Source organism: Mustelus asterias, chromosome 12 (genome assembly GCF_964213995.1).
Source record: "Mustelus asterias chromosome 12, sMusAst1.hap1.1, whole genome shotgun sequence".
In the NCBI taxonomy this organism is placed as follows: Eukaryota; Metazoa; Chordata; class Chondrichthyes; order Carcharhiniformes; family Triakidae; genus Mustelus; species Mustelus asterias.
The window spans coordinates 91,906,993-91,924,225 of NC_135812.1; the positions used below are offsets into that span (position 1 = coordinate 91,906,993).

At 41.9% G+C, this 17,233-nt stretch overlaps 1 protein-coding gene across 2 annotated transcripts in view; it reads right to left on the bottom strand.

Annotated features, from left to right (window-relative positions):
• tmc6b (transmembrane channel-like 6b) overlaps positions 1–17,233 on the bottom strand; it is a 105,615-nt gene that overhangs the window by 10,842 nt on the left and 77,540 nt on the right. For both annotated transcript variants that reach the window (XM_078225637.1, XM_078225638.1), the window contains 8 exons: positions 16,270–16,414; positions 15,151–15,306; positions 9,299–9,474; positions 5,393–5,483; positions 3,927–4,024; positions 2,096–2,191; positions 1,546–1,621; positions 1,071–1,204 (listed from right to left, as the gene is read on the bottom strand). In XM_078225637.1, the coding sequence (XP_078081763.1) occupies positions 1,071–1,204; positions 1,546–1,621; positions 2,096–2,191; positions 3,927–4,024; positions 5,393–5,483; positions 9,299–9,474; positions 15,151–15,306; positions 16,270–16,414 (972 nt within the window). The remainder of the gene's footprint in view (positions 1–1,070; positions 1,205–1,545; positions 1,622–2,095; positions 2,192–3,926; positions 4,025–5,392; positions 5,484–9,298; positions 9,475–15,150; positions 15,307–16,269; positions 16,415–17,233) is intronic.

The window sequence follows — 17,233 nt, forward strand, 5'->3', positions numbered from 1 at the left end:
CTAACTATATACACAGGGCGAATGCAGCAACTGCAAGTGTTTTGCACCGCAATAACCAACCTTTGCCCTACTGTTCTGAAGCCAGAACACTAAATCAGCAGACCATGGATTCGGACATCTCCAACCCTGGCACCTTTAACCATCCTGTAATTCACCACGGAAAATAGGACATCCTGCAACTTATCAGACAGCCCATACAATTATTTAATTTAGAAGTGTAAAATTCAGCCAAAGCAGGTTTGGACACATTGTGGTATTGATTGCAACAGCATCTTAATGGCTCCACTAAAAATTTAGTTCCTGAATTTATTCCGATGAATTGTGCAAGAACAAAAAATGAATCCACTTTATTCTGCTGAATCATAACTTGCACCCACAAATTTTGATTTGATTTATTACTGTCACATGTATTGAGTTGCAGTGAAAGTATTTTTTTTTGCGCACTGTACAGACAAAGCATACCGTTCATAGAGTCCATAGGGGAGAAAGAAAGGAGAGGGTACAGAAAAGAGTGTTACAGTCATAGCTAGGGTGTAGAGAAAGATCAGTCATCGGTACGGTGGCACAGTGGTTAACACTGCTGTCTCACAGAGCCAGGATCCGGGTTTGATTCCAGCATTGGGTCACTGTCTGTGTGGAGTTTGCAAGTTCTCACTGTGCCACGTGGGTTTCCTCCAAGTGCTCCGGTTTCCTCCCACAGTCCAAAGCTGTCCAGGTTAGGTGGATTGGCCATGCTGCATTGCGCCTTAGTGTCCCAAGATATGTAGATTAAGGGGATTAGAGGGGTAAATGTGTGGGATTACTGGGATATGGCAGGGGATTGGGGTAAGTGAGATGCTTTGCAGGAGAGTCGGTACAAGCTCGATGGACCGAATGGCCTCCTTCTGCACTGTAGGGCTTCTATGATATGGTATGTCCATTCAAAAGTCCGATGGCAGCAGGGAAGAAGTTGTTTTTGAGTCGACTGGTACTTGATCTCAGACTTTTGTATCTTTTTCCCGATGGAAAAAGGTGAAGAGCGTATGTCTCAGAGTATATTTGGCTACAAAATTAACCATGCGTATACTTACTACCATATAGTGTAGGAATAAGCAACAGTGGCTCCAAGGAATGATGGGAAACACAAAAGACTAATAAAGATTGTCATCATATGAGATGCTCGCCAGAAATTATGTGGAGGCTGACAGTTCTTCATCAAGCTTAGCTGAAAGAGACCCGATAACTTGGTTAACATATCTCCGGTATAGTGTACTGCACAGATCAACATTCACTGATTGCACAAGTCACTGAACATTTTGTAACAACTGGGCAAGTTTTGGTTCTGAAGCAACCTGTTAGAAGATATTGCACATTGCCAAAATATGTACAAAAGTTGCCAAGGATGATGCCTATTCTGACTATGAAGGGCAAACACGATCATCATAAATCAACTAATAGCAGAGTGGAGTCAAAATAAACTTAAAACTGAGTTCAGTTGAAACTGAACAACTAATCTATCTCCTGTGCATTCTATAATCTTTAGCCGTTATGAAATGTGAAAATTACCTTTTTAATATAGAAGACAACAAAAAATTTGATTATTTGAATTGCAGGCAGCAGTGGCGCAAATAGAAGGCCCAACCTACAAAATAAACAGAACTGGATTAAAAGGAAGTCATTATAATACTGTTGTCTTTTTTCCTCTCTCTCTTCTCAAGGATAGATGCTTCACGGTTACTGTTGCTCAGGACTAGCGGCTGATTAATATGTTGCCCGAGTACCCATTCATTCCTTTGTGAACCTAGCCAGTGAGTGTCAGAGGGTTATTGCATGTGGGGAGCATCACAGTCAAACCTAACCTGGTGCCAAGCTAGAGACCAGGTTTTCTGGGCAATGAAAAGGACACTACAGTCGGCTTCAGCCAGTACAGCAGCGCTATTGTGCTGGCAAGATCAACTGGCTTATCAGAGACTGACCCAAGCTCGAGTTTGTCCCAATAATGTGGAGTTCACCACCACACCAGCTGCTCCAGTTACCATGAAACCACTGGTGAAGCTTTTCAGTATATGCTGTTTGCTTCAAACATCAAACGTAGCATGATCAAATATGCGATTACCATGTGATAGTCTGTCCAAAGATCAAATCCAACACGTTTCTGGCAATGTCAAACTCAGGCTTTCTTTTCCTTTTCAGCAGTTTAATGCAAATTACTCTGGATAGTGGAGGAAGGAGAAACGATCATTAAAATAATATTGTAGATTATACTCCAACTGTACTGGACTGCTTTCTCTTATACACAAAAGGATCAGATCAATGGAGGAGGGCAAACAGAATGCTGACTGCTGGCTATTCAGACTCGAACTGCAAGGATTGCTCAGGAACTTTTGCCAAGTTTCTCCCAGTAAACAGAAAGGTGGCTAACAGCCAACCACACTCATTATGCAACTGTCTTGCAATCCTTCCTGCAGTGCACAATCTTGAAGTTTAATGCATTTTTTTTTAAAAAAAGGACACATAGTGCTTTGCAGCACAAACAAAGCAGTGGAAATGAGGAAATATATAGTGGAAATAAGGGTAGATCTTCACTCCACTGAGCTCAGTGTCCTGACTCTGAGGGAGCACTGAGCCAGGTCCATAGCAACTCCATTTCCCACTCCCTGGGAGCGAAAGGAGAGAGAGAGATAAAACTGGATAGCAATTCCCCCTTAGAACAATCTTCTACAATGCTTAAAAGCCAAAACAGGAACAGGCTGGACACTGGATAAAAGCAAATTACTGCGGATGCTGGAATCTGAAACCAAAAGAGAAAAAGCTGGAAAATCTCAGCAGGTCTGGCAACATCTGTAAGGAGAGAAAAGAGCTGACGTTGAGTCCAGATTACCCTTTGACAAAGCTTTGCCAAACGGTCATCTGGACTCGAAACATCAGCTCTTTTCTCTCCTTACAGATGTTGCCAGACCTGCTGAGATTTTCCAGCTTTTTCTCTAACAGGCTGGACACACTAGCAGCATTCCGTGGAGAGAGAAATGGAGTTAATGGGTGGAATTATAAGCCCCTCTCTCTCATTCCCATTGGATTCAATGGAGTTTTGAACAGCTCACCACAGTTACAGTCCCGCCCTCATCACCATGGGACCATAAAATTCCATTCAACATTTCAGGCCTGTGACCTTCTATCCGAAGAGTTTTGAAATGCGAATCCTGTTTTTACTCCTCAAATTGCCAGGCATGCTGAGTATTCCCAGCATTTTCTGTTTTCAGTTTGGATTTCCAGCATCTGCAAGCATTTTTCTTTTGTGTAGAATAGACACATTATTCAATTAGATGCAGCTGACTGTGACTCACAGGGAAGAACTTGGAATGGAGGAAAGGATACACACACAAATTTTTCTGTATGAAATTAATCTGTTTGTTTTCAATGTTCGGTTAAATTGGGTGCAACATCTGGGAAAACATGAGACAGCAACATTCTCACAAGTGAGCCTATACCATGACCAAAAGGAACCCGAGTTAGTGATGATCATTTCAGGTTCTTCACACTGTCAGTATCACCTAATTATACCAAAGGAAAGGTCCGACTTGATGAAAGAAAGCAAAAGTCAGTAAGGTGTATTGCCCCAAGCCAGTTCTGCACGCCTCTCAGTGCAAAGACTATGGCCAGAATTCTCCGGCCGTTCACGCTGGCAGGATTCCCTGGTCTTGCTGGCATGGGGTGACGTCAATGGGAATTCCCATTGACAGCGGTGGGACCAGAGAATCCCGCCGCTAGCAAACAAGGTGCCATCTCCCGTCAGTGGGAAATAAGTGCCGGGGGGACGGGACGGGACACCGGAGAATCTCGCCCTATCTGCTTGGTATCAGAATTGGTTAAAAACCAGTGCGGCCTTCAGACTGTTAAAACAACATAAATAAGTCAATAAAATAAACTTCTCATTGCATGAAACTCACCTCCAGACATATTCCCCAAAAACTGTATCCAGTATGATGAATATAAAATCTATCACCTTCAAGCGGTATAATTCTTGTCCTACGAAAGTCTCCCAGCACTGAAGGAAAAAGCAAACAAGGATGATTAAGTGTTTGACATTACATAATATGCAACTCACAATACAAGTGCTGTACCATCCTATCCTCAAATGCAAAAGATTACAAATCAATCATTCCAATGATTGATACTGTCAATATCACACAGAAGGTTATTCAAATTGAAAATGGGTCATCCAGCTATTCTGTTCAAAAGGTGTTCTGTCTAAAAAAAACATCAGCTGAGACAAAAGAGGCAGTAAAGACACACAAGTGGCCTTGGTGCCAACACAAGTTAGCACAGTTTTGGACACTGGTCTTCACTGAAATTCCAGGAGGGAGCTTTAATAAAGCATTACTTTCCTGAAATTAAAGCACCAATTCAATAACAGCATTTCTGTTTTACCTCAGCATTAATTCAAACCAAGCTTTTTAAATAGAGGCAATAATGAAAACCAGATAACTATCATCTCTATGAAGCAGCTGATTTATGACAAATGGGGAGTTGAAATTAAAGTTAAAATGACCAATAACAATTAAGATGTCACCCACATTTCAACATGGCTTTTTAAAAAAATTGCACCATTCTATGACTATAAATAAAGGCAAATTTATGATGTTTTTTAAGATCCAGATGGGTTCCATTGAGTATGATATCTAAATAAAATTACCAGAAGAACAAGTATCTTCTGTATTCTTAGAATTGAAGTGAGTATGTAGAATCCAGAGAATCTCTACAGTGCAGAAGTAGCCCATTCGGCCCACCAAGTGTGCACCAACCACAATCGCACCCGGGCCCTATTCCCATAACCCTACATATTCCCATTACCCTAGCTAGTCCTCCTGAAACTAGAGTCAATTTAGCATGACCAAATCAACGTAACCCGCACATCTTTGGATTGTGGGAGGAAACCGGAGCACCCGAGAGGAAACCCACGCAGACATAGGGAGAATGTGCAAACTTCACACAGACAGTGATCCGAAGCTGGAATTGAACCCGGGTCACTGGCACTATGAGGCAGCAGTGCTAACCACTGTGCCACCCATGCTGCCCCTATATTCAATGAAGACAACCTCAAAATATTCAAGATAAAAGCAAATTACCGCTGATGCTGGAATCTGAAACAAAAACCACAAATGCTGGAAAATCTCAGCAGGTCTGACAGCATTTGTGGAGAGAGAATAGAACTAACATTTCAAGTCTGGATGACCCAAATCCAGACTCAAAACATTGGCTCTGTTCTCTCTCCACAGATGCTGTCAGACCTGCTGAGATTTTCCAGCATTTTCTGTTTGTGTTTCAAAAATATTCAATTTTTATAAACAAGTTGTGTAGGAGCCTCAGTGATATTTTGGGCTAATCCATTCCTGACATTACTTTTTAAACTTACTGGTATTTCTGCTATATTCTTTGAATTTCCAGTTCTTCCTATCCAATGGAAACATAGTACTCCTAAAATGGACATCTTCAACAGCAGATTTCTGTATCAAAAACAAAATCACACAACGCCATTAGAGAGAAGATACAATAATCTATTGCGGACTTCTATACCACAGGGACTATTTTGCTTGCATAATAAGTTTGGACTGGCATTTAGTCTGCATTTGCCACCTTGAATGAATTGCTTCCATTCTACAGACCAATCCATAGCGTAAGTCACAGAAAACATTTTACTGTACATTCTAAATAATAATTACCATTGTGCGTGTGTGTGTGTGCGCATGCACATGTGTGTGTGTGGTGTGTGTGTGTATACGTGTCATGTATCTGGTGGTTAGATTACCAACCTGTACTAGATAAAACGAATGCCACCAAGAGTTGCTGAAAAATAAACCCTTTGAAAGAAGTATATTATCTTGTATTTACCTAACAGCATACATAACCTCAGCCAATACTGTCCTTTTCAAGTGCAGCCACTCTTGTAAAATTTGTACACAGCAAGATTCAGCAAATTGCAATTGGATAAGGGACCAAGCAATGTTGTCTTGGGAGTAATTTGGGTCAGGGCACTAGGAAAACTTCCTTGACCTTCTTTGAATTGTGTCATGGGATCTTTGGAATGCACCATGTGAGAGTACAGGGCCCTTGTTTAATATCTGATCCAAATGGCAGCACCTCCTCCAGTGTGGCACACATTGTTTTCATTGAAGAATCAGCCTAGGTTATGAACTCAGGTTTCTGGAATGGGCCTTAGATCTTCTGCTCGTTCAACTCAGGTTCCCAGGGTAGAAATGTCATTTACTAGAGGACATGGGTTTGAGGTAAATGGGGGAAAGGTTAAAGGAGACGTGAGAGGCAATTATTTTTACAGAGGGTGGTAAGTGTCTGAAATGCGCTGCCAGAAGAGATGCTGGAAGCAGTTACAATATCAATGTTTAAGGGGCATCTTGACAGATAGATGAATAAGTTGGGAATAGAGTGATACGGATTGCGTAGAGGCAAAAAAATGGTCGAGAGCTTCAAGTTTCTAGGTGTCCAGATCACCAACAACCTGTCCTGATCCCTCCATGCCGACGCTATAGGTAAGAAAGCCCACCAATGCCTCTACTTTCTCAGGAGGCTAACGAAATTCAGCATGTCCACTACAACTCTCACCAACTTTTACAGATGCACCAAAGAAAACATCCTTTCTGGTTGCTACACAGCTGGTATGGCTCCTGCTCTGACCAATACCACAAGAAACTACAAAAGGTTATGAACGAAGTCTGGTCCATCACGCAAACCAGCCTCTCATCCATTGACTCCATCTACATGGAGCTTGGTGGGCTAAAGAGCCTCTTTCAGTGTTGGACTGTTCTTTGACAGTTCAAAATTACCAAACTTGCACATTTAACTCAATGAGCTTTCTGATTTCATGTCATTTAGTGATTTCAGTAAGTTTAGTTTTCAGTAAGCTCCCCCTGTAGGTCAACCCCACAGAAAGAGACATCCGTTAAGAACTATTTTTAAATTTGTGACTATAAGAAGTCGAGCAATGACTAACTGTCCATGACAATGTTGCTATAACCTGCAAAACTTTAGGATATCCCTGTAATTTGATTCCGGAGATTTGGAGATGAGGGGGTTGGCTTATGAGGAGAGATTGAGCAGACTGGGCCTGTACTCCTTGGAGTTTAGAAGGTTGCGGGGAGATCTTATAGAGACATATAAGATAATGAAGGGGCTAGACAGGGTAGAAACATAGAGATTGTTTCCACTTACAATGGAAACAAGAACTAGGGGGCATAGCCTCAAAATACGGGGGAGTCAATTTAGAACAGAGTTGAGGAGGAACTTCTTCCCACAGAGGGTAGTGAATCTTTGGAATTCTCTGTCCAATGAAGCGGTAGAGCCTTCCTCATTAAACGTGTTTAAGTCACAGATAGATAGGTTTTTAGCCAATAAGGGAATTAAGGGTTATGGGGAGCGGGCGGGTAAGTGGAACTGAACCCACTATCAGATCAGCCATGATATTAATAAGGTTGAAAGAGTGCACAGAAGGTTTACAAGGATGTTGCCGGGACTTGAGAAACTGAGTTACAGAGAAAGGTTGAATAGGTTAGGACTTTATTCCCTGGAGCGTAGAAGAATGAGGGGAGATTTGATAGAGGTGTATAAAATTATGATGGTTATAGATAGAGTGAATGCAAGCAGGCTTTTTCCACTGAGGCTAGGGGAGAAAAAAAATAGAGGACATGGGTTAAGGGTGAAGGGGAAAAGGTTAAAGGGAATATTAGGGGGGGGCTTCTTCACACAGAGATTGGTGGGAGTGTGGAATGAGCTGCCAGATGAAGTGGTGAATGCAGGCTCACTTTTAACATTTAAGAAAAACTTGGACAGGTACATGGATGAGAGGGGTGTGGAGGGATATGGTCCAGGTGCAGGTCAGCGGGACTAGGCAGAAAAATGGTTCGGCACAGCCAAGAAGGGCCAAAAGGCCTGTTGCTGTGCTGTAATGTTCTATGGTTCTATCTTATTGAATGGCGGAGCAGGCTTGAGGGGCCAGATGGCATACTCCTGCTTCTATTTATGTTCTTATGTTCTCATTCTTGGCTTCCACATAAAGAGCTACTTGCTATTGGTGCAGTTTCACAGAGCAAATAACTAAATTAACACATAACATTCACATTTATATATAAAGCAAGAATATGCAATTCAAACTCAGATTAAATTGGAGCTTTAAATTAAAGTGATGAACGATGCAAATGTGAGAGAGAAAATATGAGGAACTGAGAAGACATTAACCAACATCTTAAAAATAGTCTGTTTTCAGCAAGACCTTTCATCAGAATTACTTTTAACAAAAGGTTCCATGTGAAACATTAATCCACCTTTCCCTTTTGATTGCTGGATACTCTACTGTGCATTTATCAATACTATCAAGTGTTAAAACACAATTTAACAGCAGAGGTCACAGGTAAAGTATACATTTGCGATCATCTTTAGGCCTTCTGTTGGTATTTTATTTGGCAAATGGCAAAACAGTGGATTTTTATTTCACATCTCATGCACTTACTGCTTCAAAGGTGGGCCGGCACCACATGCTGCCCCAACGTGCTGTGCAATGGTGCGGCTTAACGTTGTAGCTTTCTTCACCCACATCTGCATCTAGTGGATTTCCAATCACAATTTACTGGGGAGTGTGCAATATGAAAAAGCAGGCACTTTGTTGTGATGTATGGTACATATAATATGTTGGGGTTTGGGGTGAAAACTGTCCCTTTAAGAGTAAGGGTCAGGTGACCCCTGGACTATTAGCTCCAGTAAGAGTTTTAACAACACCAGGTTAAAGTCCAACAGGTTTATTTGGTAGCAAATAACAACACCCAGCTCCACCCAGTGTGAGACTCTGTTGGGCAGTCTTAGACCTGACTGTGAATCCGTGCACACCTTCAATAAACAGCTCCCAGTACTGAAGTATTCAAGCCTACCTCGTGATTCTTTATGCCCCTTAGTCCACAGGGGCATACATAACATTTATGACACAGACACAGGAATGCACCTGAGCATCCAGGACACATGCAAGAGAATGATACAACTACGGACCTGGGTATCCTTGTCCTCATTTGGATAAATGACTTGCATAACTCAGCAAAAATAAAACACTACGTAAAACACTGCTTGAAATTTTCGGAAGAACAGGCCATCTCCACCATTAGATTGAAAAAAAAAACAAAGGGCAGGATTTTCCAGCTGCGCTCACCCCAAGACTGGAAAATCCTACCCAAGGTCAATGGGTTTTTGCATGGTCCGTGTCCCGCATGCTACAATTCCCGTGGCGGATGGGATGGGAAAATTCCACCCAAAATGTTCATACCTGACAATAGAAACGTAGATCTGTTGCTGAGGGAAGTCATAATATTCCAGTAACCCAATTAGGTTATAAATGTATGGCATCACGAGATTAATAAATGACACAAGCATGGGAAGTGTGAGCAAGCTGCTCTCCATTAGCTTCTTGGGTATTTCCTGTTGGATGTTTTTTGAGTAATCCTAAAACAAAAATAAATTTAATCAGCCTAAATTTAGTCAGACTTCCAAAGAAACAAGTCTTCAAAAGTTAAACTTGTACGATGGCTAAGCTCCATCATATAGTCTGCCTCCTTGAAATTGGAAAACTGACGTGCGAGACCTTGTCAAGGTCACAAATTTCGCAGTGAGAGATTTCCCAAAATGTCAGAGTTTTGTTCATCTGCGTAAATAAATGTTGCAGTCTACATTTCTTGGTAGGACAAGCACAGTTTCCTGATGCTAGTTATTTTAAGAAGAAAAGGAGAAGGAAGAAATTCTCATCTGGCATTGAAACCTCACATTGTAGACTGGTCAATTTAACATAAGGAAAAGTGAAGAGAGTTCAGCAACAGTGAAGTCTTTGAGTAGCGCAAATAACTGATCATATTACAGCATTCGCCCATTTGATTTGATTTATTGCCACATGTATTAAGATACAGTGAAAAGTATTGTTTCTTGTGCGCTATACAAAGCATAACGTTCATAGAGAAGGAAACGAGAGAGTGCAGAATGTAATGTTACAGTCATAGCTAGAGTGTAGAGCAAGATCAACTTAGTGCAAGGCAAGTCCATTCAAAAGTCTGACAGCAGCAGGGAAGAAGCTGTTCTTGAGTCAGTTGGTACATGACCTCAGACTTTTGTATCTTTTTCCCGATGGAAGAAGGTGAAAGAGAGAATATCCGGGATGCATGGGGTCCTTAATTATGCTGGCTGCTTTGCCGAGGCAGCGGGAAGCGTAGGCAGAGTCAATGGATGAGAGACTGGCCAAAAATGTACAATCCCCAGAAATGTTCACTTTGAATTAAAATTTAATAGAGCAAAATAAGTAATTGCAACACACACATGGGGTTAAGGCAGCAGCTGTCAGTCCAGCCATATAATACCAAAGCAATACTCTTCATAAATCACATGTTTGACTTGAAATGTTAATATTTAGATCGAATTGAGAAGTTTGTTTTTTGAAATGAATACTGTTTGGCATGGGCTGTGGATCACAAAGTTACAAAACAATTTCAGACCACAAGATCTTGGAAATCTTTTGACGTTTACACTTGTGGCCTATCACCCACTCAACCCTTTTTTGTGCTATGATCATCTAACTCATTATCCAATGAATGGGCATGAGTTCATGCTCAATAAGATTGCAATAATATTCAAGCTTCGATTTACCACTCGTTACTGGAGTATAAAAGGACATGTAAAGAATAGATTTATTGGATTCAACACATTACAAGATTCAAATTTAAATTTTTTTTCACAGCAACAACTGGAGTGTAAACGATTCTCTTTTATGGCCACGTGTGGTATGTGTGTGGGGCAAAAGGAACTGCACCAGCCCCAGCTTAGATTCCTTTAGCTTCTCCCAAAAAGTATAACCCAGGTCAGACTCTTCACCTAGCAACATGCTTTGATGTGCTGTGATGTTACACATGTGGCCATCTCCAAGTAACACATTCCCCAGGTAAGGAAAAAGAAAACCAAGGAGGGCAGAATAAATTCTTTTTAAAAATTGCACTATTTTTTTTCGACTGCTCAGTTTGCCGTGCCTTAGGAAACATAGGTTGGACTAGGAGATTACAGGGACTGGGAACGTCCGACATGTGGAGTTTTTTCAAGGAGCAGCTACTGCGAGTCTGTGATAGGTATGTCCCTGTCAGGCAAGGAGGAATTGGTAGGGCTAGGGAACCGTGGTGCACCAAAAAAGTTTCTTTGTTGGTTAAAAAGAAAAAGGAGGCTTATGTTCGGATGAGACGTGAGCACTCGGGTAGTGCACTAGAAAGCTTTAGATTGGCTAAGAGGGAGTTGAAGAGCGAGCTTAGAAGGGCTAAAAGGGGACATGAGAAGACTTTGGCGGATAGGGTTAAAGAGAATCCTAAGGCGTTCTATAGGTATGTCAAGAACAGAAGGTTGGTTAGGGCAAGTTTAGGGCCAGTTATAGATGGCAGAGGGAAGTTATGTGTGGAACCGGAGGAGATTGGTGAAGCATTGAACCAATATTTCTCTTCGGTGTTCACGCAAGGGGACATGAATATAGCTGAGGAGGACACTGGGTTGCAAGGGAGTAGAATAGACAGTATTACAGTTGATAAGGAGGATGTGCAGGATATTCTGGAGGGTCTGAAAATAGATAAATCCCCTGGTCCGGATGGGATTTATCCAAGGATTCTCTGGGAGGCAAGAGAAGTGATTGCAGAGCCTCTGGCTCTGATCTTCAGGTCGTCGTTGGCCTCTGGTATAGTACCAGAAGATTGGAGGTTAGCGAATGTTGTCCCATTGTTTAAGAAGGGGAACAGAGACTTCCCCGGGAATTATAGACCGGTGAGTCTCACTTCTGTTGTCGGCAAGATGTTGGAAAAAATTATAAGGGATAGGATTTATAGTTATTTGGAGAGTAATGAATTGATAGGTGATAGTCAGCATGGTTTTGTGGCAGGTAGGTCGTGCCTTACTAACCTTATTGAGTTTTTTGAGAAAGTGACCAAGGAGGTGGATGGGGGCAAGGCAGTGGACGTGGTATATATGGATTTTAGTAAGGCGTTTGATAAGGTTCACCATGGTAGGCTTCTGCAGAAAATGCAGATGTATGGGATTGGGGGTGATCTAGGAAATTGGATCAGGAATTGGCTTGCGGATAGGAAACAGAGGGTGGTGGTTGATAGTAAATATTCATCATGGAGTGCGGTTACAAGTGGTGTACCTCAGGGATCTGTTTTGGGGCCACTGCTGTTTGTAATATTTATTAATGATCTGGATGAGGGTATAGTTGGGTGGATTAGCAAATTTGCTGATGACACCAAAGTCGGTGGTGTGGTAGACAGTGAGGAAGGGTGTCGTAGTTTGCAGGAAGACTTAGACAGGTTGCAAAGTTGGGCCGAGAGGTGGCGGATGGAGTTTAATGCGGAGAAGTGTGAGGTAATTCACTTTGGTAGGAATAACAGATGTGTTGAGTATAGGGCTAACGGGAGGACTTTGAATAGTGTGGAGGAGCAGAGGGATCTAGGTGTATGTGTGCATAGATCCCTGAAAGTTGGGAATCAAGTAGATAAGGTTGTTAAGAAGGCATATGGTGTCTTGGCATTTATTGGTAGGGGGATTGAATTTAGGAGTCGTAGCGTTATGTTGCAACTGTACACAACTCTGGTGCGGCCGCACTTGGAGTACTGTGTGCAGTTCTGGTCCCCACATTACAGGAAGGATGTGGAGGCTTTGGAGAGGGTGCAGAGGAGGTTTACCAGGATGTTGCCTGGTATGGAGGGGAGATCCTATGAGGAGAGGCTGAGGGATTTGGGATTGTTTTCGCTGGAAAGGCGGCGGCTAAGAGGGGATCTTATTGAAACATATAAGATGATTAGAGGTTTAGATAGGGTGGATAGTGATAGCCTTTTTCCTCTGATGGAGAAATCCAGCACGAGGGGGCATGGCTTTAAATTGAGGGGGGGTAGTTATAGAACCGATGTCAGGGGTAGGTTCTTTACCCAGAGGGTGGTGAGGGATTGGAATGCCCTGCCAGCATCAGTAGTAAATGCGCCTAGTTTGGGGGCGTTTAAGAGATCCGTAGATAGGTTCATGGACGAAAAGAAATTGGTTTAGGTTGGAGGGTCACAGTTTTTTGTTTTTTTTAACTGGTCGGTGCAACATCGTGGGCCGAAGGGCCTGTTCTGCGCTGTAATGTTCTATGTTCTATGTTCTATGTTCTCTTCATGAAGTATCGGCCAAGCCCGCTTCCTCTCTCCACTGCTTTTCATTTAATTTTTTCCAACCCAGCAAAAATGCTTTTCTTTTTGTTTTCAATTCTTACGTCGGGACACATTACACCCACAAACTAGCCATTTATTCCTTGCGGATCCTATGCATTTCCTTCAAATGTTTTAGACTTCAAATATTGCTGAGAAACAAATCTTTGCTTCTGGATTCTCATATTTTATCTCCATACACTCCACTATTGACTCTGACATGTTCTGTCACCATAATACATTTAAGATACATCTACGGAATAAGGGAATAGTTGGGATAAAAGGCAAAATACTATGGGTGTTGGAATCTGAAACAAAAACAGAAAATGGTGAAAATTCTCAGCAGGTCTGACAGCATCTGTGGAGAGAGAACAGAGTAAGAAGTCTCACAACACCAGGTTAAAGTCCAACAGGTTTATTTGGTAGCAAATACCATAAGCTTTCGGAGCACTGCTCCTTTGTCAGATGGAGTGGAAATGTGCTCTCAAACAGAGCACAGAGACACAAAATCAAGTTATAGAATACTAATTAGAATGCGAATCCCCACAGCCAGCCAGGTCTTAAAGGTACAGACAATGTGGGTGGAGGGAGCATTAAACACAGGTTAAAGAGATGTGTATTGTCTCCAGACAGAACAGCTAGTGAGATTCTGCAAGTCGGCCAACATTGTCTACCTGATACGCTGCAGGAAAGGATGTCCCGAGGCATGGTACATTGGGGAAACCATGCAGACGCTACGACAATGGATGAATGAACACCGCTCGACAATCACCAGGCAAGACTGTTCTCTTCCTGTGGGGGAGCACTTCAGCAGTCACGGGCATTCAGCCTTGGATCTTCAGGTAAGCGTTCTCCAAGGCGGCCTTCACGACACACGACAGCGCAGAGTCGCTGAGCAGAAACTGATAGCCAAGTTCCGCACACATGAGGACGGCCTAAACCGGGATGTTGGATTTATGTCACATTATCAGTAACCCCCACAGCTTGCCCCCTGGACTTGCAGAATCTCACTAGCTATTCGGTCTGGAGACAATACACATCTCTTTAACCTGTGTTTAATGCTCCCTCCACCCACATTGTCTGTACCTTTAAGACCTGGCTGGCTGTAGGGATTCGCATTCTAATTAGTATTCTGTAACTTGATTTTGTGTTTCTGTGCACTGTTTGAGAGCACATTTCCACTCCATCTGACGAAGGAGCAGCGCTCCGAAAGCTAATGGTATTTGCTACCAAATAAACCTGTTGGACTTTAACCTGGTGTTGTGAGACTTTTTACTGTGTTCACCCCAGTCCAACGCCAGCATCTCCACATGAGAGAGAGCAGAGCCAACGTTTTAAGTCAGTGATGAAGAGTCATCCAGACTTGAAACGTTAGATCTATTCTCTCTCCACAGATGCTGTCAAACCTGCTGAGATTTTCAAGCATTTTATATGTGTGGGTGAAGGAAATAACTGCGGTTGATTACAAGGCAGGGATTTTATCAAGATGCTTATATGATTATGACGCAACACTGAAGTATATCAGAGTCATTTAGAATAATTTTCTAAATTCAAGATATCATTATTCCCTCATTTCACGTCACACCATGAAATACACACTCTGACTTATTCAATGCTTGATTATCTTTTCCATTGTGGCTGCCATGGTCAATAGAAGTTGTCATTACACTTTATCATGCGAGGTTAGCCACAATCTGATGACTGATGATTATTATAAGTAAAATGAGCCATTAGGGGAGGCACTGACAAATCTGAGAGTACGATCTTAACTTTCACATTGCTTGATTATACCCCCCCAAAATGATCAGATTTTTCCACTCGGTAGATAAATTAGTTTACCCTGACTCATGTTTAATGATCACGAATGCACATTTGTGAAAAGTCATTGTTTGACAGAATTACATCAGGTGAACACAAGACCCACCTTCAGCATCCTTTCTGAGTAGTAGTAAACTGCAAAGCTGCATCCAACAACACTCCCCAGGGACAACAGCCAACCCAGAAAATGGATTGACAGATTAAACAATCGCTGAGAAATACTTGCATGAGTTGAACGGAAATTATGTTCAGTAAGATATTCCTAATTGAGAAAAAAAAGTAATATTTTAGCAGGATCATAATGTATACTTATGACAATCCTTAACATAGAAACGTAGAAACTAGAAGCAGGAGTAGGCTATTTGGCCCTTCAAGCCTGCTCCGCCATTCATTTTGATCATGGAATTCAATATCATGATCCTCCCTATGTCCCTTGATACCTTTAGCCCCAAAAACTATATCTAATTTCTTCTTGAGATCAGACAACATTTTGGTCTCAACTACTTTCTGTGGTAGTGAATTCCATACATTCACCACCCTCTGGTGAAGAAATTTCTCACCTCAGTTCTAAAACCTTGCTGGCCACTAATTGGCCAATTCAGTGGAAGTCACTGTCGGGTGAGTGTTTCCTACATAGACTGGGGTGGTGACCCCGATCTGACTCCAACAATCCAAAACCCTGCCTCACATTTCTGCTAAATTTTGCCTTGTAACAAAACGTCCTTGAAGCCCTCAACATAAAATTGTGATATGATAATTTGATTACGTTATTGTTTCCAATTTTTAATAATAAAAATTATGAGAAGGCAACAACAGAGGGTAGCGTTTTGGTAGTTCATCAGGGCAGACGGCAAATTTCTCTGACCAATTAAAGCACCGTCTTGAATGACTGCTACGGCAGAATATCGGACATTTTGACTGCATTGCCCATTATGGATTAAAATGAATGGACAATTAATGGAATCAAATGAGAGAAAAGTGAGGACTTGTGTCATGGACTCTGGAACCCGATAGCTAATCCCAGTCAATCCTCTCCGTCATCTTGTGCAGTCTGCAGTGGAGACTGGAAAACCCTTCTCTGCTTTGTATACAAGTAAATAACAGGTTGATGGAAGGCTTAAAAGAGCTACCTGTCTAGTTGAGACTCAAGCATGCCAAGCTAACAGACCGACAGATGCATGAACATCTGGTTCAACAGCACAACACAATGGTTAGCACAACTCACCTTTAACTGGGTGTTGATGTTCTCGTAATTTGACTCAATTGACTGTTTCTGTGTCACCTTAAAATCCCACGCGCAGAACAATTTTGCCACCAGATTCCCATTGCCGCTGCTCACTCTATAACTCTCTCCAAAAGCTCTGGATAAGCTAAAAAAGGTTAGAATTCTCAAGTTATTTGTAGTTGTCACAAGCTGTGAAACCATTTCTGTACCTAATTAGGAAATGATGTGGAGACGCCGGCGTTGGACTGGGGTAAACACAGTAAGAAGTCGAACAACACCAGGTTAAATTCCAACAGGTTTATTTGGTAGCAAAAGCCACTAGCTTTCGGAACAGGCTGTCCCTTCGTCAGATGGGAGTTCTGATTACAAACAGGGCACAAAGACACAAACTCAATTTACATGAATAATGATTGGAATGTGAGTCTTTACAGCTAATCAAGTCTTAAAGGTACAGACAATGTGAGTGGAGGGATTCCACTTTACATCCTTCTTCTTAGAGTTTCGACTAATTTCAAGCATTGCTAATGGCACCAATTTAGGAAGAAAAAACTGTTTTGGGCCTTATTGACATGATTATCAAACAAAGGAGACCATTCCGGATCCTCCCTCAACTGCACTCTTTTTATTACCAAAGGTAGCAGTTGAACAATCGTTCTGCACATTTTCCCCAAGATCATTTGTGTATAATGATGAACAGTAAGAAGTCTCACAACACCAGGTTAAAGTCCAACAGGTTTATTTGGAATCACGAGCTTTCAGAGCGCTGCTCCTTCATCAGGTGAGTGGAGGTTAGTTCAAACATGGCATTTATAGGCAAAGACACAATTGCAAGATAATTACTGATTGGAATGAGAGTCTAATTATCTCGCAATTGTGTCTTTGTCTATATATGCCATGTTTGTGAACTAACCTCCACTCACCTGATGAAGGAGCAGTGCTCCGAAAGCTCATGATTCCAAATAAA